Below are 25,892 nucleotides of genomic sequence, written 5' to 3' on the forward strand. Positions count from 1 at the left end.
TCGGCGTGGAGACAGGTTTTGTTGGGCCTGCGGCGCCGGAATCTGGCTTCCCTTCTTTATTATTGGAACCGGAGGGTTTCGGAGTCGAAGCGTTCGGGTCCGGTACGGTTCTTGGCTTCGGCACCAATGTGTCTTTTGGTTCCGGTTCCGAAGGGTCTTTGTCTTTGGGCACTGAAGGGCGTTTTGGCTTCGGTGTCGAAACATCCTTCGGTGTTGAAGGATGTTTCGGTGCCAATGGATGAGATGGAATTGGCACATGATGTTTTTTCGGTGCTGAGGCACCGGAAGGCGTAGTCTTTCTCCTCGGAGCCGAGCCCGAAGGCGGGGCGTCAGAGGGTAAATTTTGGTCTCGACTGGGCCCCATGGGCGGAGTGGCGACCACTGCCTTTGTCTTGGGTAGTGTATGTTGTGCAGGGGCAGTGGTACTCACGGGATGTCGCGATGGAATCGAATCGTCCGTGTCCTCTGCCCCAGATATGATCTGGAGATCAGGCGAGTCTTCCTCGGCGACGAGTGGAGCCTCGTCCTCGGAGATATCTTCCATTGGATCTTCGTCCTCGGAGACGTCTTCTTCGACGATCTCCTCCTCAAAGATGGCCTCCAGTGCTGGCGCTGATCTCCTCATTTCGTGTCGACAGGCCCTCCGATCCCGAATTGTTTTCTTCGATCGGAAGGAGGCACAGGCTGTACAGGTCGACTCGTCGTGTTCGCCGTGTTCTGGCGAGAGACAGAGGTTGCAGACCTCGTGATGGTCGCTATGAGGGAATTTTGCTCGACATACCGGGCATCTTTTGAATGGAGTTCTGTCCATGAGGCGTAAGCCGCACGGCGCCGATAGGCCCAACGGCCCGCGTCGATGCACCGGAATGTAGCTGGTGATGTCGAAAAGTCTATTCGATGTCGAAATAAGTTTATCTAAAGTTTCTCGCTTCGAAATTGCAGAAAAAGTCTTTTCTAGCCTGAGCGGAAAACTTTCATCCGAACCCAGTGGCGGAAAAAAACAACCTGAGGATGGAGTTGATGACCATACGCAGTATTGTCCAAGGGAGGAGTCACCTATCTCGTGACTACAAAGACTTCTTCCAAGAAGACAACAAACCTGCAATCATCCGAGCCCAACACCAGGTGGCGATCTATTGCTAAGTGTAGGATCTGCAGCTCATATGCCTCGAACATACTATTCCATAAACACTAAGTGTAATAAGAACACTCAGTATGGACTGAAGGGTAGTGTACAACAGCGAAAGTAGGTGAACTACCAAGGGAGCAAAAGACATAGGGTGTGATAGGGGAGTGTTGTCTGGAGCGGATCTCACTCTACAAACTTGGGTGAGAAGAGGTTCAATGGTGAAGATTCAGTCTTGAAACAAGGTGACATAGGACTTTACTCTGGATACCCAGTCTGCTGCACCATACGAAAACTTGATTATAGACCATGACAACCTGTCCAGGCATTCACCTTAATCACAAAGGTCTGAGGGTGTACACACGCTTTGACTCAATGCATTTGTTTCTCTGCTGACAGTTCAGAGTTCAATTCAGAACAGTTGCTAAAGTTCCACAGAAAGACATCACAATAGACAAATGTGGAGTTCTCCATTGAAGACAATGGTGCAGCAGTAAGCTTTGGCCTGCTGCCATTGAAATGTCAATTCCCAAATCCACAATCTCTGATTCTCCCTCTCTCCTGCTCTCATAAGGACATCTGGAGCTGTGTAGTGGAGCGAAGAAGAGAGAAGCTGTGCTATGATAATGCAAAAGAGTTCCTCGTCCTCTTCTCATGGCTCACACAGTCACAAACCTGCAGTATGGGGAAGCCTCCCAAAGCAGTCTCTCCCAGCCATGTCAAATGTGACAAAGCCACTAAACAGAACTGAGGAATAGGGAGGGCCTTCACAAACATACCCTCACTTTCTTTCACAGCCCCTTGTATTAATTCATTTCAATTATGCATGCACCTGGCACAAACTCAAGAGACGGAGCTCTGAAAGAAGAGAGATGAAAGCTTTTAAGACCACCAGAGTTTTTATACCCCTAGTTTATTTATTTATTTTATTTTCAAAGTTTTATATAGCGCGGACAAGATCTTTGCAGATATCAGAGCGCTTTACAGTAAACACGGGGTAAGGGGAAACAAGCGGGAGATTAAGCAAACTTGTGGGTACAAGATAGTAATGGGTAGTAGGTGGGTAGCAAACTAGGATGGTAACCAGATAAACAACTTGTGAACGAATAAACAATAAGATAGACCGGCAAAAGCAAACTTTTGGGTACAAGATAGTAGTGGGTAATAGGTGTGTAACAAACTAGAGTAAAAATCTGATAAACAACTTAGTACAATAGACAATCAGAATAAGCAATAATACAAAGTCAGTGCACAGTCTTCGGTACAACCAAAAAAGGGTTCAAGTGCGACTAGCCATAAGGATGGCTTTTGCTTCTTTCTTAAAGAGTGCAGTGGAGGAGATACGCCTGGTTTCGGGAGGGAGGGCATTCCAAATCCTGGGTGCCATTCCTGAGAAGGAGCGCTTGTAAGTTTTTTCCTTCCGAAATCTTCGAGGTTTCAGGAGGAGATTCTTTGTGCTTCTGGAGCCTCCTGATAAAGTCAGCTTTTGAGTGAGGTAGCTGGGAGACTTATGGTGTATAGCCATGTGTGTCATACAGGCAATTTTCAGCTGTATTCTGGCTTCAAAAGGGAGCCAGTTCAGGGATTTTAAGTCAGGGGAAATATGCGAGTGTTTTCTAGAACCAGTCATAAGTCTCGCTGCAGCGTTCAAAGAGGCTCTTAGGGGTGCTGTTGTTGATAGGGGGAGTCCGCTGAGAGCCACGATACCGTAGTCTATGCGTGGAGTGACTGGGGCTTGAACTGCAGTTTGGAAGTCCTTAGCTGGGAGGAAGGGTTTAAATTTCCTCAGAGTGTTGATTTGGAAGTTAGCTCCCCTAGTTGCTTTGTTGATATGCTGCTGCATGTTGAGGTTGGCGTCAAGAGTGATGCCTAATGATTTCACGGAGTCCACGATGGTGGGTTGGACATTGAATGCAGTTAGGTGCTTAAGCCAGGTTTGAGTGGTGGAGATTGTCGCCGGAGGTGAGATTAGAAGGAACTCAGTTTTCAGAGCATTTAGTTTGAGATGATTACCGGCCAACCATGGTTGGGTGTTTTTGAGCGTAGAGTTCAGAAGTTTGATGTCTTCCGGGGATTGTAGTTTGAGGTAGAGTTGAGTGTCATCGGCGTACATATGAAAGTGTACATTAGATGCTTGGATCAAGGTGGTGAGTGGTTCCAGGACTAGGTTAAACAAAGTGGGGGATAGTGAAGATCCTTGAGGGACGCCTAATGAGACAGGCACAGCTGGGGATAGCACGTTGTTGACCTTGCACTTCTGAGACCGGTGATGTAGGAAGGAAGTGAACCATTTGAGGACAGTTCCCGATAGCCTCATTCTGGTGTTTAGCAGCTCAAGTAGGTTCTCATGTTTGACGGTGTCAAATGCGGAGGAGAGATCAAGTAGGATGAGGAGGCAGGAGTTATTGCGGTCTAGGATTTGGAGGGCGTTGTCAATTATGTGTGTCATGGACGTTTCCGTACTGTGTCTTGCTCGGAAACCTGATTGATGTGGGTTGAGGAGGTCAAACTGATCGATGTGTTTAGTCAGTTGGAGTTGAACGCATTTTTCCAGCAGTTTGGCCAGGGTGGGGATATTGGTGATAGGGCGGTAATTGTTAAGGTCAGCAGGGTCAGCTGTAGGTTTCTTGAGTATAGGCGTGACTTGCCCCACCTTGAGGCAGTCAGGGATGAGACCTTGTTGAAGGGAACAGTTAATGATTTTAGTCCAGAGTGGGAGGAGCAGGTTGGTGAAGTCTTTTACAGCATTCGCGGGGAAGGGGTCAGTGAGGTGATTAGAGGGTTTCAAGGTGCCCAGCAGTTTGTTAATTGTTTCTTCTGAGTAGGTGTCGAAGGATGACCATGTCGCATTGTTTTTAGGTTGAGTGGAAGTTATGCCGATGGGGTTGGAGTAACGGCAAACATCACTGAGGAGATCGCTTCTTATAGTTTCGGTCTTTGTCTTAAAGAAAGCGGAGAATTCTTCACAGGTTGGTATATCGCTTGAGGTGATGTTTGAATGTAGATGGAGGTTCCTTTTTGTCAATTAAGTAGATCGAATATGCTACTTACCAGTATGCATCTGTTCTTGGCATGTAGGGCTGCTGACATTCATATCTGTGCATAGATTGCCGCCTATTGTTGGGTCCAGATGATTGCACATTGTTGTCCTGGAAGAGTCTTCGAAGTATCACAAGATAGGTGGCTCCTCCCCTGGAATACAGTGCGCATGGGCATCCTCTCTATCCTCAGATTGTTTTTCGCCATTGTGGCAGAGATGGAGTGTAATACAGTGAGTGATGTCCATGCTACATAGTAATTCTGAATGTTACAGCTGCTACAGGCGCCGGGGAGGAGGGTGGGCGATATGAATGCCAGCAGCCCTATATGCCAAGAACAGATGCATACTAGTAAGTAGCATATTCGGTTTGAGGCATGTGGGCTGCTGAATTCATATCTGTGCATAGATTACATAGCAGTCCCTCCTGTTAGCGGCGGCTGCCCGTGCCAGCTGCAGCAGTCTGAAAAAGAGTTCTGAGAACAGCCTTTCCTACAGATGCTTGCTGTTTAGAATGCACATCTACTCAGTAGTGTTTTGTAAATGTATGTGTGGTGGACCATGTGGCTGCCTTACATATCTCTTCTAAAGGAATATTCCCCAGGAAAGCCATGGACGCTCCTAATTTACGTGTGGAGTGTGCCCTTGGAGGAATGGTTAGTGTGCGTTTAGCTTTAGCATAGCAAATTATTATTATTTGACCAATAGCCTTGTATATCTTCTTTACCCCAGTTGCTGATCCATCCCTTAACTAGCGCCGAGACGCCCACGGGTATTCGCCGCGCTCTACAAATGTCAATAAATAAATAAATAAATAAATAAATCTGTATACACTTAACGATCCACCTGGCTATTCCTGCTTTGGAAATGGGGTTGCCTTTGTGCTGTGGAGAAAATGCAACAAAACGCTGTTTTGTTTTCCTGAAATCCTTCGTTCTGTCTATATAGTACATAAGAGCCCTTTTGACATCTAATGTGTGTAGGGATCTCTTTGCGACATTTTCTGGATTAGGAGAGAAAACTGGCAGTTCTATGGTTTGGTTCATGTGGAACTGCGAAATCACCTTAGGCATGAATGTAGGGTTGGTGCGTAGTACAACTCTATTTGCGTGGACTTGTATGAACGGCTCTTGAATGGTTAGTGCCTGGCGTTCACTAACTCTCCGTAGTGAGGTAATGGCTACTAGGAAAGCCACTTTCCAGGTCAGAAATTGAATCTCACAAGAGTGTAGAGGTTCAAAGGGTGGTCCCATCAGTCTGGTGAGGACCACATTGAGGTGCCAGACCGGTGAAGGTGGGTGTCTGGGAGGGATCACTCGTTTGAGTCCTTCTAGAAAAGCCTTAATGGCAGGCACTATGAATAGTGAGAGGTGCTGCCTGTTTTGAAGGTAAGCTGCTAATGCGGATAAATGTATACAAATTGAACTGTACGCCAGATTACATCTGTATAAGTGCAACAAATAACAGATAATGTTTTGAATAGATGCATCCAGTGGGTTAATGTCATTGTTGTTACAATATATGACAAACCTTTTCCATTTAGCCGCATAGCATGCTCTGGTTGTGGGCCGTCTTGCCTCCTTGATGATATTCATACATTCGGGCGGCAAGTCGAGGTAGCCAAATTCCAAGACCTCAGGAGCCAGATCGCCAGGTTGAGCTGTTGCGGATCTGGATGCTGAATGTCGCCATGGCTCTGCGTCAAAAGCCTGGGTGTGAGGTGCAGCCATTGATGCGGTACCACGGATAGTTCTAGAAACGTGGTGTACCATGGTTGGCGTGCCCACATTGGAGCAACCAGGATGAGTGTCATCGAGTGTTGCCTCAGTTTGCGTGCCACCAGCGGTATTAGAGGTGCTGGGGGAAAAGCGTACGCAAATTTGCCTGACCAGTTCATCCATATCGCATTGCCCTGCGACTGTGGATGTGGGAACCTGCTGGCGAAGCTTTGGCATTTTGCGTTTTCCTTTGTGGCGAACAGGTCTATCTGTGGATGACCCCACTGCTGGAAGTACGGTTGGAGTACTGATGGATGTATCTCCCACTCGTGCATTTGGTGGCTGTGTCTGCTGAGCAGATCCGCCATCTGGTTGTCCTTGCCCGGGAGGTGTTCCGCCATGAGGAAGATGTTCCTCTGAATGGCCCACTTCACATGCTCTGAGCCAGATGAGACAACTGTGGAGAGTGTGTTCCTCCCTGCTTCTGTATGTAGTAAATGGCAGTCATGTTATCCGTCCGGATCAACACAACCTTGTTGCACAAGTGTACCTTGAAAGCTTTCATCGCCATGAAGATTGCCATCAGTTCCAGAAGGTTGATGTGCATCTTCTTTTGCTGTGCTGTCCATAGTCCCTGCACTGTGTAGTGGAGTACATGAGCTCCCCATCCCTGGAGAGACGCGTCCGTCATCAGTATGATCTGTGGCACAGGCTCTTGGAACGGTCGGCCCTTGCAAAGGTTTTGTGGGTTCCATCAATGCAGAGAGTTGAATGCCCGACCGCTCACCAACACTAGGTCTTTTAACTGTCCTTGAGCCTGATTCCACTGACGTGCCAAGCACTCCTGAAGCGGACGCATATGTAGTCTCGCTTGCGGGACTATGGAGATGCAGGAGGCCATCATGCCGATCAACTGCATGAACGCTTTTGCTGGAAGCGAGTGTTGAGGTCTGAATTTTTGTATCAGCAAGTGCATGCTGTTTATTCTCGCTGAATTTGGCTGAGCTTTGGCTGCCAGAGTGTTTATTGTCGCGCCCAGGTACTTACGCACGTGGGCGGGCTGAAGATGTGACTTTGGATAATTCAGCGAGAATCCCAGACTGTGAAGAAGATGAATGTTGTGGGACATGTGGCTAGCACACTGCTGGGCCGTCTTTGCTTGAATAAGCCAGTCGTCCAGATAAGGGTAGACATGTATGTGCTGTCTCCTGAGGTGTGCTGCTACTGTTGCCAGGCACTTTGTGAACACCCTGGATGCCGTCGTTACTTCGAAAGGGAGGACTTTGAACTGATAATGTTGATTTTGAATAGTGAACCTGAGATACTGTCTGTGTGATGGGTGTATGGGTATAAGGAAATACGCATCTTTTAGATCCAGTGTTGCGAGGAAGTCTCCCTAACTAAGTAACGGCAGAACCTGCTGTAAGGTGAGCATATAAAAATGCTCTGACAGAATGTAACTGTTTAGAGGCCTGAGGTCCAGTATAGGTCCGAGAGACCCGTCCTTTTTGGGTATTAAAAAGTACAGAGAGCACACCCCTGAGCCTTGGTCTTCTACAGGCACGAGCTCTATGGCCCCTTTTTGCAGCATGCTGACGACCTCCGGCTGCAATAAGTGTAAGTGCTCTGCGGACATAGGACGGTGTCTTGGTGGGATGTTGGGTGGAGTGGATGTTAATTCCAGACAATACCCGTACTGGACAATGTCTCTCACCCACCTGTCCGTGGTGATGGATTTCCAGACTGGCAGGAACTGTTGTAGTCACCCCCCGACAGGTGTTATATGGTCGTGGGACAGTGACAGGGCGTCAATGTTTGTTATTGGCAGAGGATCTGGAACTGTTGTTTCCTCTGCCTCTGCCCTTGATGTTGTTTCCACGATATCCACCCCGGTTGTTCTTATTGAGGGTGGATTGTGTACTGCCTTTATTGTACTGTGTCTGTTGTGTGGATTGGCCTCTTGAAGGGCCCCTAGTATTGGAGCGACGAAAGGAGCCACCCCGAAACTGCTGTGACTGCAGAGCCCCCATAGACTTTGCAGTCTCTGTCTTTTTTAATTTTTTCAAGGGTGGTGTCAACCTCAGGTCCAAATAAGTAGTCCGGGTTAACTGGCTGATTGAGGATAGAAGTTTGTATTTCTGGTTTGAATCCTGAGATTCTCAACCAGGCATGTCTCCTTAACATAACGCTAGTGTTGATGGCCCTGGCTGCAGTGTCAGCTGCGTCTAGCGCGCACTTGATGGAAGCATTGGTTATAAGCTTCCCTTCTTGGATTAGGAGTTCTGCACCCTCCTTGTACTGATCTGGTAGGTGTTGCAACAGTGTCTCAAGAGTATCATAATGGGACCTGTCATATCTGGCTAAGAGTGCCTGAGTGTTGGCAATGCGCCAGATGTTAGCCGCCTGCGCAGCCACCCTTTTTCCAGAAGTTTCCAGAACTTTTGACTCTTTGTCAGGAGGAGGAGCATCACCTGTAGTCTGGGAGTTTGCTCTCTTACGTGCATTAGAAACAACTAATGAGTCCAATGGCAACTGTCCCCTTATATAAGTAGGGTCCACAGGTGCCGGTCTATATTTCTTTTCTATCCTTGGGTATAACACCCTGGCCCTAGTGGTGTCCTTAAAAATTTCACCATCATGCTTAAGGACCCCTTTTTGCATGGGCAGGGTCTTGACTGTTCTTACTGAAGTGGAAAAGGTGTCGACCAGAAAGTCTTCCTCCACAGGGTCAGCATGTAGCTCGACGTCATGATTACTGGCTGCTCTTTCAATAAGGGCGTTAAAAGCAGTAGTGTCCTCAGTAGGAGATGTTTTCACACTGTACACATGAGTGTCAGGGGCAGTTTGCGGATCCCTTGAGTCAGCCGGGTCTGCCCATGGTTGGTTTCGATCATCGGGATCAGTGTCCACATGATAAGGGTCATCTTCATGTTCGTCATCCCCTGCATCCACATTTGAGTATGTGGTGAAAAATTCTGAGGTTCTTGTCCATAGGAATAGAGGGGTTCCACAAGAGCCGGTGACGTTGTTGAAAACCTCTTCTTCAAGGGAATCTTATATGACTCCATGGGTGTTTCTGGTATTATTTTCCTTTTATATATGGACAGTCTACCAGTTTCCGAGTCGATAAATTGCCTCCACTCCTGTTCTTCAGGCTCCTCTGTAGCCTCTATTTCCGTCGACACTTTTTTAATGGCGCCGATACCTCTCTTTGGTTCGAACATCTTCGGACGCACTGAGGGTGGCAACCCGAATTTGATTGGTGCCGATGCGGTCTGAACGTTTCGGACCAGCTTTGGTGTTGGGGCCTTCTTTGACCCGACCGCTGTAGCCTTATCCATGATGCGTTGGAGTGACTCTGACACTTCCTTGGCTATGAATGGACTCGGCTGCGTCGACTCGACAGGGTCCTTGGAGCCAGTCTTCGTCTTGTCCGCAGGCCTCGACCGAGGATCGATCCCGTCTTTCGGTTCGAGTCTTTTGTGTGTGTCGACTCCTTTCGGCTTCGGCCTTGTTGGTTCGACAGCCTTGACCTTGGTCTTCGGTGCCCCAACCGTCGGTTCGATGACCTTCTTGAGCTTTTTGGCAACGACGGCCATTTTCTGTTTCTTCAGCTCCGAGGGGTTTGAGGCCTTGGAGCAGACCAGAGTTAGTTGCACTTTCGGTTTCGGCTTTGATGCTTTTGGTTTCGATTTCTTTGGATCGACCGATGGCGGTTTTGAAACCGATGGCTCTTTATTAATGTTCGAAGCCGGGCCTTTATGCGGGGCTGTAGAACGAGACTGTAGATCTTGGGTAAGGCCTAGTGGCGATCCCTCGACCTGAGCCTTATTGAGTGCATCATCGTCGGCCCCCGTTAGCCGGTTGGGACTAGCTATTAGCCTGAGCTATCTTCTACGGCCCCAAGGGCCTCTGCGTCGTCTACCTCTTTGACGACGTTTTCGTCTTCTTCTTGCACCTCTTAGTCTTCGGCGTCATACTCGGAGTCATGGTCCGAAGCCGGATCGGAGCGGTATTCCTGATCCTCCAGATCAACGACCTCTTCGTCCTCGGTCCCGAAGATGTTTTCAGGAACAGGCGCTGACCTTTTCGACTCCAATCGAGCCGCGCGCCGAATCCGAAGAGTTTCCTTCGACCTGAACCTGGCACAGGCCATACAGTTGGCTTCGTTGTGATACGGGGACAGGCACTTGTTGCACACCGGGTGGACATCGATGTGTGGGTATTTAGCATTGCAAAGTGGACACCTCTTGAATGGGCTTCTTTCCATTGTAGATCGAAGATCGGGTCGAGTGTGGAAAGAAAACCGTCTGATTCCTCGATGTCCTCTTGAAACAAAGTTACCGGTACCGAACAAAACGATACCGACGCTGTCGAAAGCCTTTTGGCTTTGTAGAAAGTTTTCCTAACTTGTGTTAAGATAGTAACATCCGAACCCAATGGCGGAAAAAAACAATCGGAGGATGGGGAGGATGCCCATGCGCACTGTAGTCCAGGGGAGGAGCCACCTATCTTGTGATACTTCGAAGACTCTTCCAGGACAACAATGTGCAATCATCCGGACCCAACACTAGGTGGCGACCTAAGCACAGATGTGAATTCAGCAGCCCACATGCCTCGAACATTCAATTAGAACTCAAGTCTGCTGCAGTGGGATACAATGACCCTTAAAACCCAGCTCCCATGTTATTGCCTATCATCTAGGCTTGACCTTTATCGAAGGTCAAACCAATAAGGTTGGCTTTAATAATTGGCACAATTTGTTGCACCTGTCTTTAAGATTAACAAAAGAACAATCTGAAGCACTGGTTTGTTTTCACCTTTGCTAGGTTTTAGCATCTGTTAAGTTCCAGTAATATACACATAAAACATATATTAATGTTAAGCATAATGGTATCTGCATACGGGCATACAAAAACATACTCCATCTAGAAATCAACATAATTTGTGTTACTTACTAAACTTACCAGAGGAAAGGCTGTCAGTTCTTCAGCACTCATGGTACTTAGTTCACTTTTGGAAATCGGAAAATTTGGAGGCAAGAAATACCGTAAACAGTTTCTGAAATAGGAAACAAACAGAAAATACATATGACGTAATGTGTCATCCTTTTTTGTCAGAAGTTGTCAGGAAAGAACAAGTTACTTACCTTCAAAAACACCTTTTCTGGTGAATTCCCCCAGGCATCAGAATAGATCTTGAGAATTTTGATAGAAATTCCCTCACACATTAATAGCTGGCGTTGTGCAGCTGGGTCCCACTCAGATATAACATTGGGGCCACTATATCTACTCCACCTCCATGTGCTGACATCAATTTAGTTCCAATCTCGGTCAGCGCAGTGGGATGAAGAGCACATACAAATCAGAATATGTCATTGTGAAGATCACTGGATTAGGATGTTATGAATGGACTGTGTAGGAAGCTGGTTCTGTATATACCATACCAAAGTAAGGTATAGTGTGCACAGAGTTCATATACCCAAAGGTATAGCAGAGGCTAAAGAAGATAATACCTTACTCTATTTTGTGGTAGTGTGGTTGAGCAGTCAGGTTCATCAGAGGGTAGTGTTAAGCATTTGCTGCAGACACTCAGGCAAGAAATGATGTCACACACTCAAAGACTGAACCCAGACCAATTGTTTGTATAAAAAGTTATTTTGTTGTTTTATTTCCTGAACAAAGATTTACTTAGTAGCATGTAAGTTATACTTTTCATAATACAGAGAGCAATCGTTTTGTAGGAAAAGTTACATTGCTTTTACAGTGGAGAAAACTGTTTGTAAGCTGTTCCGAAACCCTAGAAATTACTGTCAGATTACTTTGTTGTTACTTTTTAGTTTGGCATGAAACAAACTACTAACACAGTTTAAGCAACACAAGTCTTAAGTAAACAGGTTATCTCTTTTGAAGGCACAAAGTTACTTTTGTTGCAGTACAAAACAGTTCAACACTTAAAAGATTTTTCAGAGAAAACAAACCACACAATCCCAAAGAGAAAAACAAAGTGTTAGGTCTACAGGCAAATAAACTGTTTTGGATAAGGAGTTTTGGGGGGTAGAACCAAGGCTCCCCAATGATCTGGGTGGCACTCAAGGGGCACCATCAGAAGCACCAAGGCGGCCGGCTGCAGAGTGCCAATGTTAGCCAATGGAGTACCTCGGTTGAGGGCTGCTCACAGCAGGTCACTCGGTCTTGGAAGTCAAGCTTCTGGGGTTACGGTGAGGGAACAGGTGTCCCAGGATAGCACCAAGTCCCCACCACCAGCAGCGCAGGGGTGGCCGGGTGCTCAGGTGTTGAAAGGTCAATGCTTTCCTATGGAGGATGTTGGTCGAGGAAAAGGACTGCGGGCTGGATGGAGACAGAAGACTCGTCAGAGTTCTATGTGGTAAAAGTTAACAAGTCATGCTCTTGTTGGACCTCTGGACTACTGGATGGTGGCCCCAAAACGTGGTCAGATTTGAATCCCTCAACAACTTTGGTGACCACGCTGGTTGCGGACTCTGTAGGGTTGCAGTCCTGCAGAAGGGCATCACGCCCTTTGCATGGAGCAGAGGTGCTTTCATCATGGTCTCTCAGCAGTCACAGGCTACAATACCAATATTGGTTCGACCACAGAAACTGGCTGAAGTACGTAGGGGCAGAACGTATAGTTTCTTACCCGTCTAGTTTTGGAGCTTGAAGACTTTCTGGATTCACTATGCGGTGCATTATTCTGCCATCTAGTGGTTGGGTCCGGAATTGTAGTCTTTTTTCTCTTTTTTTTTTTTCTTTCGTGGCCCAGGTGGGCGTTGACATTCCCCAATTTGGTGTCCTTCCTGACGTTGGTGCACTTCCTGCGGAAGCTTCCACCTTTGGTAGCCATCTTCGGGTTCTTTTTTCTTTTCTTGTGTTATTATTGTTTTTCCTCTAATTTCTTAATTCTTGTCCACTTTTTAATCCCCTTCTTCCTTTCTCATCTTTCTGGCAGAGGAGGGTGGGTTCGCTAGTGAATCCAGAAAGTCTTCAAGCTGCAAAACGAATAGTTTCTTACCTGTCGGTGTAGTTTTGCAGCTTGAAGATCTTTCTGGATTCACTATGCTGTGCATTATTCCGCGATCTGGTGGTTGGGTCCGGATTCGTCGGAGGAGGAGTTCTTGGAAGGAGCGAAGAGAATAGCGCCACCCAAGAGGATGCCGCCGCCGGCATGGAACTTAAACGTGGTACTGACAGAACTCATGAAGCCACCGTTTGAACCCATCCATAAAGCGTCACTACAAATGCTGGCAATGAAGACAGCCTTTCTAGTAGCAATAACATCGCTACGCAGAGTAAGCGAGCTACAAGCTTTGACGCTGCAAGAACCGTACATACAAATACACAGTGATAGGGTCGTGATGAGGACAGACCCGCATTTCATGCCCAAGGTAGTGTCTAAATTCCACATGAACCAAAGTATCCAGATACCTAGCTTCTTCCAGAAGCCCACGTCCAGCGCGGAGACGGGGCTCCACACTCTGGACGCAAGGCGGGCTGTAATGCACTATATAGAAAGGACGAAAGAACACAGGAAGACGAAACAATTCTTTGTGTCCTTCGCAAGGAGTTTCCTGGGTAGACCAGTGACTAAGAACACCATAGCAAGATGGATTGCCAAAACAATACAGCTCTGCCACAAGCAAACTGGTGAAGAGCTCACGGAGGGGCCACGAGCCCACTCAACCAGAAAGAAAGGGGCAACGATCGCCTTCCTGGCAAACACGCCCATCCAAGACATATGCCTGGCGGCAACATGGGCTTCAGTGCACACTTTCACTAAACACTATTGCGTAGATGTGCAGATGAACAAGGAAGCACAAGTGGGCCAAAGAGTGCTTCAACATATCTTTAGCAACCAACGCTCATCTTCCACCCAGCCGCCACATGAGTGACAAAACCGCTACGAAATCTATGCACAGCATAGTGAATCCAGAAAGATTCACGCTGCAAAACGAATAGTTTCTTACCTGTTGGTGTAGTTTTGCAGCTTGAAGATCTTTCTGGATTCACTAGCGAACCCAACCACCTCCGCCAGAAAGATGAGGCTGGAGAAGGTGGAAGGACATAGAGTAAGATAGGAACGTTTAACAAGACAAATATACGTGAAGAAATTTACGTTGAAGGAAAGTTTAATACACATAGCCATGGATTCACCACAGAGACAAAAAAAGAAAAAAGGAAAAGAAAAAAAGAATCCGAAGATGGCGCCCAAGGGTGGGAGCTTCCGCAGGAAGCGTGCCGACGTCACGAAGGTGCACCAAATGGTGGGTCGTCGACGCCCACCTGGGCTACAAAAAAAAAAAAAAAGAGAAAAAAGACTACGAATCCTGACCCAACCACCAGATCGCGGAATAATGCACTAAACACACCGACGGGTAAGAAACTATACATTTTGCAGCGTGAATCTTTCCAGATTCACTATGTTGTGCATAGACTTTGTAGCGGTTTGTCCTTATTGTGGTGGCTGGGTGTAAGATGAGCACTGGTTACTGCAAATGTGCTGTAAGACCTTCTGTCCCACTTCCGCTTCCTTGTTCATTTGAATATTCACACAGTAGTGCTTCGTGAACGTGTGCACTGAAGACCATGTTGCAGCTTGACAAATGTCTTGAATTGGAACGTTAGCTAGAAATGCAATTGTTGTTCCTTTCTTCCTCGTTGAGTGAGCATGAGCTGCTCCTTCTAACTGTTGCCCAGCTTGTTTGTGGCATAGTTGTATGGTTTGTGCAATCCATCGTGCAATGGTATTCTTGGTAACGGGCCGTCCCAAGAAACTGCTTGCGAAGGAAACAAAGAGCTGCTTGTGTTTCTGCACTCCTTTGTTCTTTCTGTGTTGTGCATTACTCCCTTTTGGCGTCCAGTGTATGCAGCGCTCTTTCTGTGCTCTATTTGGTTTTTGGAAAAAAATAGATATTTGGATTGTTTGGCTGATGTGGAACCAGGATATCACCTTTGGCATGAAGTGTGAGTCCGTTCTCATTACAATCCTATAATTGTGTATCTGCAGGTATGGCTCTTGAAGTGTTAGCGCCTGCAACTCACTTAATCTCCACAACTTGCGAGAACCATGACTGTCTGGCCCACTGAGGTGCTATCAGTATTAGTGTCATGCTGCTGATCCCGCATTTGCCGAGTACCCGGTCTATCAGTGGGATCGGGAGAAAAGCGTATGCAAATGTCTTTGACCAACTTATCCATAGCACATTCCCTTGTGACTGATGGTCTGGTTGTCTGGATGCCAAGTGTTGGCATTTTGCATTCTGGTGTGTTGCAAATAGGTCTATTTGCGGTGAACCCCACTTTCGGAATACCTTCTTTAATTCCTGTTGGTTGATCTCCCATTTGTGTGATGCTGACGTCTGCCTGCTGAGTCTGTCTGCCTCCACGTTGTCCTTCCCTGGGAGATGTATTGCTAGTAGGTCTATCCTTAGTGGGATGGCCCATGACCATATCTCCTGTGCTAGGCTTGATAGCGCCACTGACTGTGTCCCACCCAGCTTGCTGATGTAGAACATGGTTGTGGTGTTGTCTGTTTGGATCACCACCATGTTTCCGTACAGCTGCTTATGAAAAGCTTTCAGGGCTAGGAACACTGTTTAGTTCCGAGTGAACCTCTCCCTGATCGCCTCTCTTACAGCCCAAAAGATGGGTCAGTGGATGGAGTTGTCTTTTCAGACACCCTCTCTGCCCAACAGTAGACTGACTGCAAGCAAGTCTTGCACTAGTATGCTAGTCTCTTTTCCCTGACCCCTGGTCTGACCAACTGGTGTACCCATGATGTGGACACTGGTGACAGTAACCCTGTCAAAAACAAGATCTATCGACAATCAGACCAATTCAAGGAAAGCATCAAAGCTGAAGTCAGCAAGATGCTGGAAAGGGGTTATTGAACCCTCTGAGAGCCCCTGGGCAGGTCCAGTGGTACTGGTCCCCAATCCTCATCCACAGGGTGAAAAGAGAGATGAGGTTTTGTGTGGAGTATAGAGGGCTCAACTCTGTCACCAAGACATATGCTCACCCCATTCCAAGAGCAGATGAGTTGATAGACAAATTGGGGGCAGCCACATTTCTCAGTACCTTTGACCTAACTGCAGGGTACTGGCAGATTGGCATGCCCCCAGGAGCAAAAGAGAAAACAGCATTCTCCACACCCGATGGGCACTATCAGTTTACTGTAATGCCTTTTGGGTTAAAGAATATGCCTGCCACCTTCCAGAGGTTGGTGAATCAAGTCCTGACTGGTTTGGAGTCCTTTAGTGCAACCTATCTTGATGACATTGCTGTCTTTAGCTCCACATGGCAGGATCACCTGATCCGCCTTGTAAAGGTTTTACAAGCCCTGCAATCTGTAGGTCTAACTATCAAGGCATGTGCTAGATAGGGAAGGGCACTGTGGTAAACATGGGGCACCTTGTTGGGTGAGGCCAGGTACAACCCTTACAGCCCAAGATCCTGGTCAGCTCCAACAACCCAGACCCAAGTCAGGGCATTCATTGGCTGGCACAAGAAAATCAACTGGACTGTTAGTTGCCAAAAGGCTTTTGACACCCTAAAATAAGCACTGTGCTCAGCACCACTTCTAAAAGCACCCGATTATTCTAAGCAGTTCATAGTGCAGACTGATGCCTCTGAGCTAGGGATAGGAGCGGTCCTATCCAAGATAAATGAAGAAGGCCAAGACCAACCAGTTGCTTTTATAAGCAGGAGGCTACTCCGAACAGAGCATCTTTGGAGTGCCATTGAGAGGGAGGCCTTTGCTGGGGTTAGGTCCCTGAAGAAGTTGAGGCCTACTTGTTTGGAACTCACTTCCTGGTTCAAATTGACCACAGACCTCTCAGATGGCTAATGCAAATACAAGGGGAAAATCCCAAACTACTAAGATGTGCCATCTCCCAGGGACTGCCCATACCAATGCAGATGGACCTTCCAGGTTCTTCCACTTAGAAAATGAAGACTCCCTATGGCAAGGTTAGTCTCTTCACCTTTCATTTGGGGGGAGTGGTGGGGAGGGGGAGCCAGGGCGGTGTGAGAAGGTGCCATCTTTCTTGCATGGTATGCCCCCACTTTTTGCTGAATTGCTGATGTGCTTTGACTGAGTGTGCCCTGGGCTCCTGCCTATCAGGTGCCCAGGGCCTGTGTTCCTTCCCTAAAACTGCGTTGAAACTAAAACCCAATTGGCATCTCTGGCAACATGTCAGCCCCTGGTAAATGGTACCCTAGGTACCCAGAGAACTGTGACCAGAGAAGACCCCTAAGGGCTGGAGCACTTATTGTGCCACCCTTAATGGCTCTGTACCCTGACACACACACACAGTCTTTGCAGGCTGAGTGTCTTGGTGCAGAACAATACAAAGAGTCGACATGGCACACATGCCTGTGCGCCATGCCACAAGCACACTGCCCTGGCATCCATCAGTCACCCCTCTAGCTGGGTGCACCATGCCAGTGGTGTGGGCACATGTGCATGAGCCCTGTACCCCTACAGTACCCAGGGCCATTCCTCAGCACTGTAAGTGCAGTGCTGCCATTAAGAGTATATGGTGCTGGGAGGTTGTCATCACGAACTCCACAGCACCATAATGGCTTCACTGAAGACTGAGAAGTTTGATATTTTACTTCTCAGCACATTAAACCCGCACGGATACCAGTGTGGGATTTAATGTAAAATGCAAGACAGAGGGCGTCTTAGAGATGCCCCCTGAAACCTAACCAACTCCCAGTGTCCTGACTGCGTGGCCATCGAGGCTGCCACCACCAGACATGTTTCTGCACTCCTGGGTCGAGAGCCTGCCGCTCTCGGGGGCCTGAAACAATGCCCATCCTGGGAGAAGGTACCAAGCCTCATCCCCAGGATGGGCAGGGGAAGCTTCAAAAGCATGCTGACTTTGTGAGCTTCTCCAGCCCACTTGCTGTACTCAGCAACTGGCCCCCACCGGTTCTGACCCCCACTCTGGCAGGAGGAACGGCAGGAAACCCTAAGTGAGGAAAGGGGGTGTGCCAGCATGTGCCAACTCCACCCCTCAGGTGGGAGAGGTGAGGTGAAGCACAACTCCGGGCTCCGACCATCTTGAAGATGGGGAGCCCTGCCCAATCAGAGATAGGCTCCTGCCCCCCTCCCACAGGAGAGAGCAGGCTAGGGGGTGTACTCACCCCAAGACAGGGACCCATTGGTCCCTGCCCTTGCCCTACCTGTAATGCCCCTAAATTTAGTATTTAGGGGCACCCTGAAACTTCCTTCCTCAGATCCCGATTTGAACAACAAGAAGAACAAGAAACAAGAAGACCTGCCGTGCAGCTGCTAACAAGAGGACGGCACCAACTGACTTGGCCCCAGAACCCTACAGGCCTGTTGATCCTTGAACCTGCTCCTGTGAAACCCCGGTGTCTCCTGCGGACAGGAACCTCGAAAACCCCGGAGGACCTGCCTGCCTTGAACCTCTAAAAAGACTGGGATTCCCACACGCAGGGGTTCTGCTCAAACAGTAACACCCCTGGTGCCAGACAGGAAGCTCAAATCCAGCCCACTCTGCACCCACCAAACCCGGCCTGTGCCCGAGTGAACTAAGATCACGAGGGCGTCCCCCCGGCGACTGTGACCCGGAGTCCAGTGCCCAAAGACCTTCCTTGACGAACCAGACGAACAAGTTACTTGCCTTCGGTAACGATATATCTGTAAGAAACAGTAGTTAGTATTAGATTCCTTACCTTAGAATATCCCCGGGCGTCAGACTGGATCCGGAAACTTTTGCGTAGCAGTACCCTTGCACGTCGGTAGGCGCCGGGATGACGTCGCCGGAGTACTTAGACGCCGCCCTCGCGCGCTGACATCAGTTCTTATACACAGCTTTTCCGTGCCAGAAACGTAGAGCCATGTTAAAAACCAACACTGGTGCCATTGAAACTAGGGCTGTGAAAGGGGATGACCGTAACCCTAGATATCGGTTCGCAGAACGGGGAGGATGGGTGGGGCGGTAAGGAATCTAATACTAACTACTGTTTCTTACAGATATATCGTTACCGAAGGTAAGTAACTTGTTCATCTGAAAGAAACAGGTTAGTATTAGATTCCTTACCTTAGAATAGATACCCCAGCAATACCAACCCCGGTGGTGGATCTGCGAACCAATAATCACACCAGAAAGTCCTGGAGGACGGAACGGCCAAAGAAACCATCCCTTCAGACTTGGCTAACCAGGCAGTAGTGTCTTGCAAACGTGTGCAGCGAGGCCCACATAGCTGCCTGACAGATGTCCTGCAAGGGGACTCCCCGGCCCAGGGCAGTAGTAGCCGCCGTGGCCTGAGTGGAATGGGCCCTCAGCCCAACAAGAGGCTCCTTTTTAGCCAAGGAGTAGCATGCCTTGATGCATAAGACGACCCACCAAGAGATGGTCCGCTTGTGCACCGCCTGTCCCTTCTTAGCTCCCACGTAACCAACAAAGAGTTGGTCATCCACCCGGAACTGGCGTGTGCGATCCAGATAGTATGAAAGCGCACGTTTTGGGTCCAGATGGTGGAGCCGCTCTTCCTCTTTTGAGGGATGCGGAGGCGGAAAGAAGGCCTCCTGGCCCAGCTTAAGCTCAAAAACCAAAGAACCGTTCCTTCCAAATTATGGTTTAATACGGAGCTTAACAATGAAAGATGCTTACTGAGACAGAGGGAAAGAACATGGAGACTGCACCCTTTCCCCTTGCACCTAGCTCGCCTCAGACTTGCAAGATCCTCCTACAAAAAACATCTTTAAACTAAAAGCATCCTTTTTCAGAACACAACTTGACCAAGCCAAAAACAGACCCAGAGAACTGTTCAACATTGTTCGCAATCAAACCTCAGCCGCTCCACCTGTACTTATGGCCTCGACGACCAGATGCGAAGAAATAGCCCTCTTTTTCTCTGAAAAAAATGCGAAAATAGAGCAATCCTTCCTGCCGACTCTGACCCCTACCTCCATACTACACATCCCCCCAACTGCACCTGCTTCCTGCCCACTCCCCCCACCCCCTCCACAATACTGATCTCACTCCCTCCTCCTTTCCCTCCACCCTCCAAGATTCTAATCCCCCTAACACTCGCCCAAAAAATAACGCAGCTTGGCATAATTTCCAGCCAGTCACTGAAAGTGATGTCTTGGACATCATTGCAAAACTTAAACCCTCCTCCCACACTAAAGACCCTCTCCCTTCTAAACTCGTCCAAAACCTCAAACATATCATCACACCTGCCTGGACCTTGATCATTAACACCTCCCTTGCCACCGGCTGTGTCCCCACCTCCCTTCAACTGGGACAAATCACCCCCCATTCTTAAAAACCCTACGGCTGACCCTAAAGACCTCAACAACCTCCGCCCTATCTCCAACTTGCCCCTCCTCTCGAAAGCCCTTGAAAAATGTGTCCTTCAGCTTGACAGACACATTGAACTTTATAACTTACTTGACCCCCTCCAATCAGGCTTCAGGAAAGGCTGCAGCACCAAAACCGCCATGCTTAACATTAACATTATAGATGACATCCACCACTCCCTCGACAATGGTTTGATACCGTTAACCACTCTGTTTTTCTCAAAGTCCTTAAAGAACGATTCGGCCTTAATGGCATGACTCATAATTGGTTTGTCTCATACCTGCAACACCGCGCTCAGCAAAATAAAATCCACAATTGCCTTTCTAACCCCTCCCCCATCTCTCTAGGAGTTCCACAAGGATCCATACTATCTCCCTCTCTCTTTAACCTCTTCATGGAACCTCTCACCCTCATTCTCAAACAAGCAGGGATTAACTATCACCTCTACGCTGACGATACACCACTCTACCATAAGATAAAAACCCATGCTGACATCCTCCACCTCAACAACACCCTCATCAAAATTCAAACCTGGTTCCACTCGAACCATCTCAAACTTAACCCCAAAAACCCTGAAATTATTCTTTTCTCCCCAAAAAACAACCAGCTCCCTATCCAAAAGTTGATCACAGACCTGAACGCCCTCAACTGCTCCTTGTCCCTAGCCACCTCAGTCAAATCCTTGGGCATCTCCCTTGACAACCGCCTAACTCTCAACCTACACATCAACAACTCTGCCAAAGGAGCCCTCTTCACCCTCCGTAAACTTAAGAAAATTAAGCCCTTCATCCCAATTGATGACTTTAAACTGGCAGTCCAATCGCTTGCTCTATCGCGCATTGATTCCGGCAATGCCATCCTCCCCGGATTTCCCAAAACCCACCTGGCACCTCTTAAATCTGTGCTCAACCTCGCGGCTAGGCTTATCACAGACTGCAAACGATTTGAACACATCTCTCCCGCCCTTAAATGGCTCCCCATTGAAGGTAGATCCACTTATAAAACAGCCTGCATTACACACAAAATCCTCCACCAAAACACACCGACATACCTTTCTAACGAACTGACCAAAGCAGGCTGCACGCGATCGCTGAGAAGCTCCAACACCCTCCTAATTATCCCCCCCTTCAGAAAAAGAATTCCACTCAGTCACGCTCCTTTTCAGGGAAAGCCCCACTTATTTGGAATGCCCTCCCAAAAGACCTCCGCTGTAACCAGTCCTACCCCAGCTTCAAAAAAGAACTCAAACTTCTTCTCCTTAATAAATACTGGGGTTTCTAATCACTCCCTGGTAGCCTCGCCCCTCTGCATCACCCTGACTAGCTGCTCTGCATATGACTTGTGACCTCCCGCCTGGCCAACTCCCTTTCCTTCTATCTGATCACCTACCTCCCCTTCTCATGACCCTCAGTTCTCTTGCATGTTTTCTTTTGTATACTTAAGTGAGGCTTCCTGCCAAACTGTGACCGCTATTTTGTATTAATCATAATGTCTAGCAATTTGTTTTTACTCTCTTATCTAGATGTCATGTATCCTATGTGGACTTGCTCTTTTATTATTCCATTGTCTGTGCTTATACACACTGTACCTGTATGGAAACACCTTGTAAAGCGCTCTGATACTCCTGGGTCCAGCCAGCGCTATATAAAACTTCTTAAATAAATAAAACAAGGTGATGGACTGCCCGATGTGGAAGGCTGTGACTACCTTGGGCAGGAAAGAGGGTCTTGTCCGCAAAACAACCTTGTCCGGATGGACAGAAAGGAAAGGAGGTTTGGAAGAAAGAGCCTGGAGCTCACTCACCCTCCTGGCAGAGGTGATGGCAATCAGGAAAGCAGTTTTCAGAGTAAGAAGGCGGAGAGGACAGTTATGAAGTGGCTCAAAGGGAGCGCACATCAGATAGGTAAGTACAAGGTTCAAGTCCCACTGAGGCATCACGAAAGGAACAGGAGGGAACATGTGTGTGATGCCCTTTAAAAACCTATTTACAATTGGGGACTTGAACAAAGAAGGCTGATCAGGGAGCCTTAAAAAGGCTGAAAGAGCAGAAAGGTAGCCCTTGATAGTGCCCAGAGCAGAGCCCTGCTGGGCAAGAGAAAGAAGGAAGAGGAAAACCTCAGGCGCCATCTTGCTCCTCTGTGCGACCCCTCGTTTGTGTCTGCGATCAGCTCCAGCCTCTCGGGCAGTCCCTGCCGCCACCTGCCTGGAACACTCCTCTCCTATGGCCTGATTTTACCAGTAGTGGTCCCCGCCGATTTAATTAGGTTATCACTGGACGGGGGCTCGCCTCCAGAGCGGATCATAGCTCCCTACTTCACCGGTGGCAAGCCACCCCCACCCCCACCCCCACTTGGGACCCATAGTTGCTGGATTAAAAAGAAAAGCTGTAACAGGTCGACTCTGAAAAGTATGGTGGGTAGTTATACCCGTAAACAACCCATCTCTATTTATATCCATACTTCGCTATTTGTATTCATGATCGGACCCTAGTAGGGCAATCTCAGCTGATCCCTGAAAAATGGTCGATACCAGAATGAGACCTGAAGATGCCGCATGGTACTAATGGTGACACAAAAGGGGGTGGTCTGAACTGGGGTGGCAAAGTGAGCTAAAGAACGGTGATGGATTAAACCCAGATCTTTTGACTGGGTGTGAGTGTTTGATTGGTTCAGATGATCCGTCCATTACCACCCCCTTTTGTACCGCTTTTGGCCGCCATAAGTGTGGCAGGGTATGCTCGGACGTGAGTACCTTGCTCACTTTGCCACTGGATTCAAGCAAGCCGGGCTGAAGACGGCTGGAATGCCAGAAACCGGTCCTCGGAAGCTTGTTTCCGGTCCAGGGAAAGCATGGCTTGGCAGTTTGGTCTGGACTGTTCCCATGAGGCACAGGGTCAGACTGATTTGCATATAGCCATGTCTGAACTGGGGTGGCAAAGTGGGCTAAAGAACGGTGATGGATTAAACCCAGATCTTTTGACTGGGTGTGAGTGTTTGATTGGTTCAGATGATCCGTCCATTACCACCCCCTTTTGTACCACTAATGGTGACGTCACCATGGAGGAGAGTTTGCTCTGCGCACTGAAGATTGAATATATGCTGGGAATTAGCCGCCTTACGTCTCTTGAGCTGTGTGTACCTTATTTAGCGCATTACAAACAGACAGTCAAGAAGGAATTCAGCAGGAGCAGGATACCAATGATCCCTAGTCCGAGGGTGAATACCGGAAGCCGGTCCTCCAACGACGAAACGTCCCATGTTTTTTGCTTTTACTCTTCTGTGTTTGTTTGTCTCTGCCCCCCCCCCCCCCCCTGCCCCCCACTGTGGCACCCGCCTCTGATTGCAGAGGGAGTCTAGAGAGCGCGCCCACACGATGAAACGAGTGGCCTGATGCACCGAAATTGCGTGATCCAACTAGCCTTACAAAATGGTGCCAAAACCGAGGTCTGACGACTTCTAGGCCCCTCAAGATGGACGTGTTGACATTCGAATAACAGCGCCTCTTTTCCCTTGAATTTTAAACTGCTCCCTTCCTTAGCCTGGAGCTCCACCTTGTGGCCTGTTTTTATTAATGCTCCCACCTTGAAAATCTGTGCTGATTGATGACCCAATGTTTTTGATCCTGAACCTAGCGATCCTCTCCTTCTATAGCTCTGCGGGGATTGATTGTTTGCTTTGCTAGGGTTATTTCAACATTGCTTTAATATAACTCCCTCCAAGCGTAGCTGTGCTGTAATTGTTTGCTTCGCTGGACTGTGTCAATCACCCCCCCTTTTACTCTTGCTACTATTGCCTAGTCTCATTTGCCCTTTCTATCCCGGCTACCCTGTTTCCTACATGCTTATATTATTTACCTTGTCCTTTTGTTGTTTACCATCTAGTACCTCTGTTTATTGCACCTTGAGATCCCTGGTCTATGCTTCATATATTGATTTGGAATTTTATTCTCTCTTTTTGCTTAGGTCTATGTTTTTTACTTTGTTCACAAGCAATTATGCAAAGCAGTATTGCTGATTGTTTACGGCAGGCCCTACAAAATTGTTTGACAAATCTAACGCAAGTCTGATAACTTTTGCCTTCTACCTCTAAACTACTGTCTCTCCCACTACCTCCTAACTCCGTCTGACTACCGCCTCCTTCGTACCTATTTACATGACTCATATTCTCATGTCTCTGGCCCCTTTTCTCTCATATCATCTTGTGACCACATTCCCTCTCTTTTTTCTTCTCCTCTGCCGAATCCTCCCCTTACTCTTTCCCAACACCGCGTCCTTCCACTCCTCCCTTTCCACATCTCTCCCTCCACAGCTTCAATCACACTGCCCTTCCTTGACTTCTCACGTGACTATCTGATTTACCTCTCTCTCTTTGCCCAATATGCCTCCTCTGAATTTCCCTTCCCCCACCCAGGACCTTTCTCTATCTAAACATGGTCCCAACAATACAGCCCCCAGGCAGGAGATACGTGCCTCGGTTCAAACCTTATGCACCTCATGCAACCTTCCCCCCTCTACGCTCCTACTCTCTCTAGCTTCTGTCCTCTGTCCTCAGCCCTCACATGCCCTCACCCTTTGTCCTCACCCTGTTTTTCTGTGAACCTTAGACAGACTCCCTTTCGTCTCTATGGTTTTCTCTTCCCTTATCCTCACTCCCTCTCCTCTCCTCCCCTACCCCTCACGTCTCTTGCCTTTCACTCCTCCCCTAATTGTATTGCTGATTGTTTTATTTAATGTTTACTTGTTGATTTTCTTCTAGTATATTGTTGAACCACATTGTTGCACTTCCTGTCGTCTCTCCTATTGTCTCCTACCGCATCCTCCCTCTATGTCTCTCCCTCCCCCCTCTATCAATGTTTTTGAGACTGAACTATTTTGTCCGATGCCCGATGGAGCTACTTGGTTAAGCTATAGGGGAGATGGGCCTTGGAATCCCTCCTTGGTCGTCACCTACCCAGTCGGTCTTTAGGCAGACTTCTTTTCGTCTCTCCTTATTGTCTCTTCCCTAGCTCCTATCCTCTCTCCCCTGAATCTCTCCCCTTGCCTGCTACTCTGCCTACCCCCTGTCCTTTGTGCCCTTTGACTAAGGACTCCTTCTCCCCTTGTTGGGGAAAGATCCAATATTTATACTCTGGAATCTCAGCGAACCCGCTGAGTGAGTCCACTGCGCCAAGGGAGCCACTCACACTTGAGGTATGGTATGGCACCCCTTGCCAAAGCACTCCCTTTCCCCTTTTTGGGGAAGGATCCAGTATGTAGGGCTTGGAGTCTCAGAGACCTCTCAGAGAGTCCACTGCGTAAAGGGAGCCTCTCGCAATAGAGATAGGGAAGGGATACCACTCCCCTGGGATCACAGCTGACTGGACTTTGGACGTTGCCTTGACTCGTCTACCGGTTTGTGTCCCTGTCACCCTTCCCCTCTTCTCCCCTTGCTGTGACTCTCACCCTCCCCTCCCCTCCCCTCCTCTTTCCCACCTTCATTATCTATCTGTTTCCCCTACTCCAAACCCCACTGAATCTCTCACCTTGCCTTCTTTTTCCCTTACGTATTTGTGCTTATTGTTTATCTTGACCTTACAAGTAACTATGTTGCCATGCTCTAAGAACTGTGTAACCTTTGTAACGATGTAACCTGTATGATCTGATGCTCATGTAAAGCG

General features: G+C 48.1%; 1 protein-coding gene across 3 annotated transcripts in view; it reads right to left on the reverse strand.

Moving 5' to 3' along the window:
- Positions 1-25,892, reverse strand: part of MORC2 (MORC family CW-type zinc finger 2) — a 322,812-nt gene that overhangs the window by 24,259 nt on the left and 272,661 nt on the right. For all 3 annotated transcript variants that reach the window (XM_086943169.1, XM_086943168.1, XM_086943171.1), the window contains exon 25: positions 10,849-10,942. In XM_086943169.1, coding sequence (XP_086799295.1) covers positions 10,849-10,942 — 94 coding nt within the window. The remainder of the gene's footprint in view (positions 1-10,848; positions 10,943-25,892) is intronic.

The sequence above is a fragment of the Lissotriton vulgaris genome, chromosome 11 (assembly GCF_964263255.1).
Source record: "Lissotriton vulgaris chromosome 11, aLisVul1.2, whole genome shotgun sequence".
Lineage (NCBI taxonomy): Eukaryota > Metazoa > Chordata > Amphibia > Caudata > Salamandridae > Lissotriton > Lissotriton vulgaris.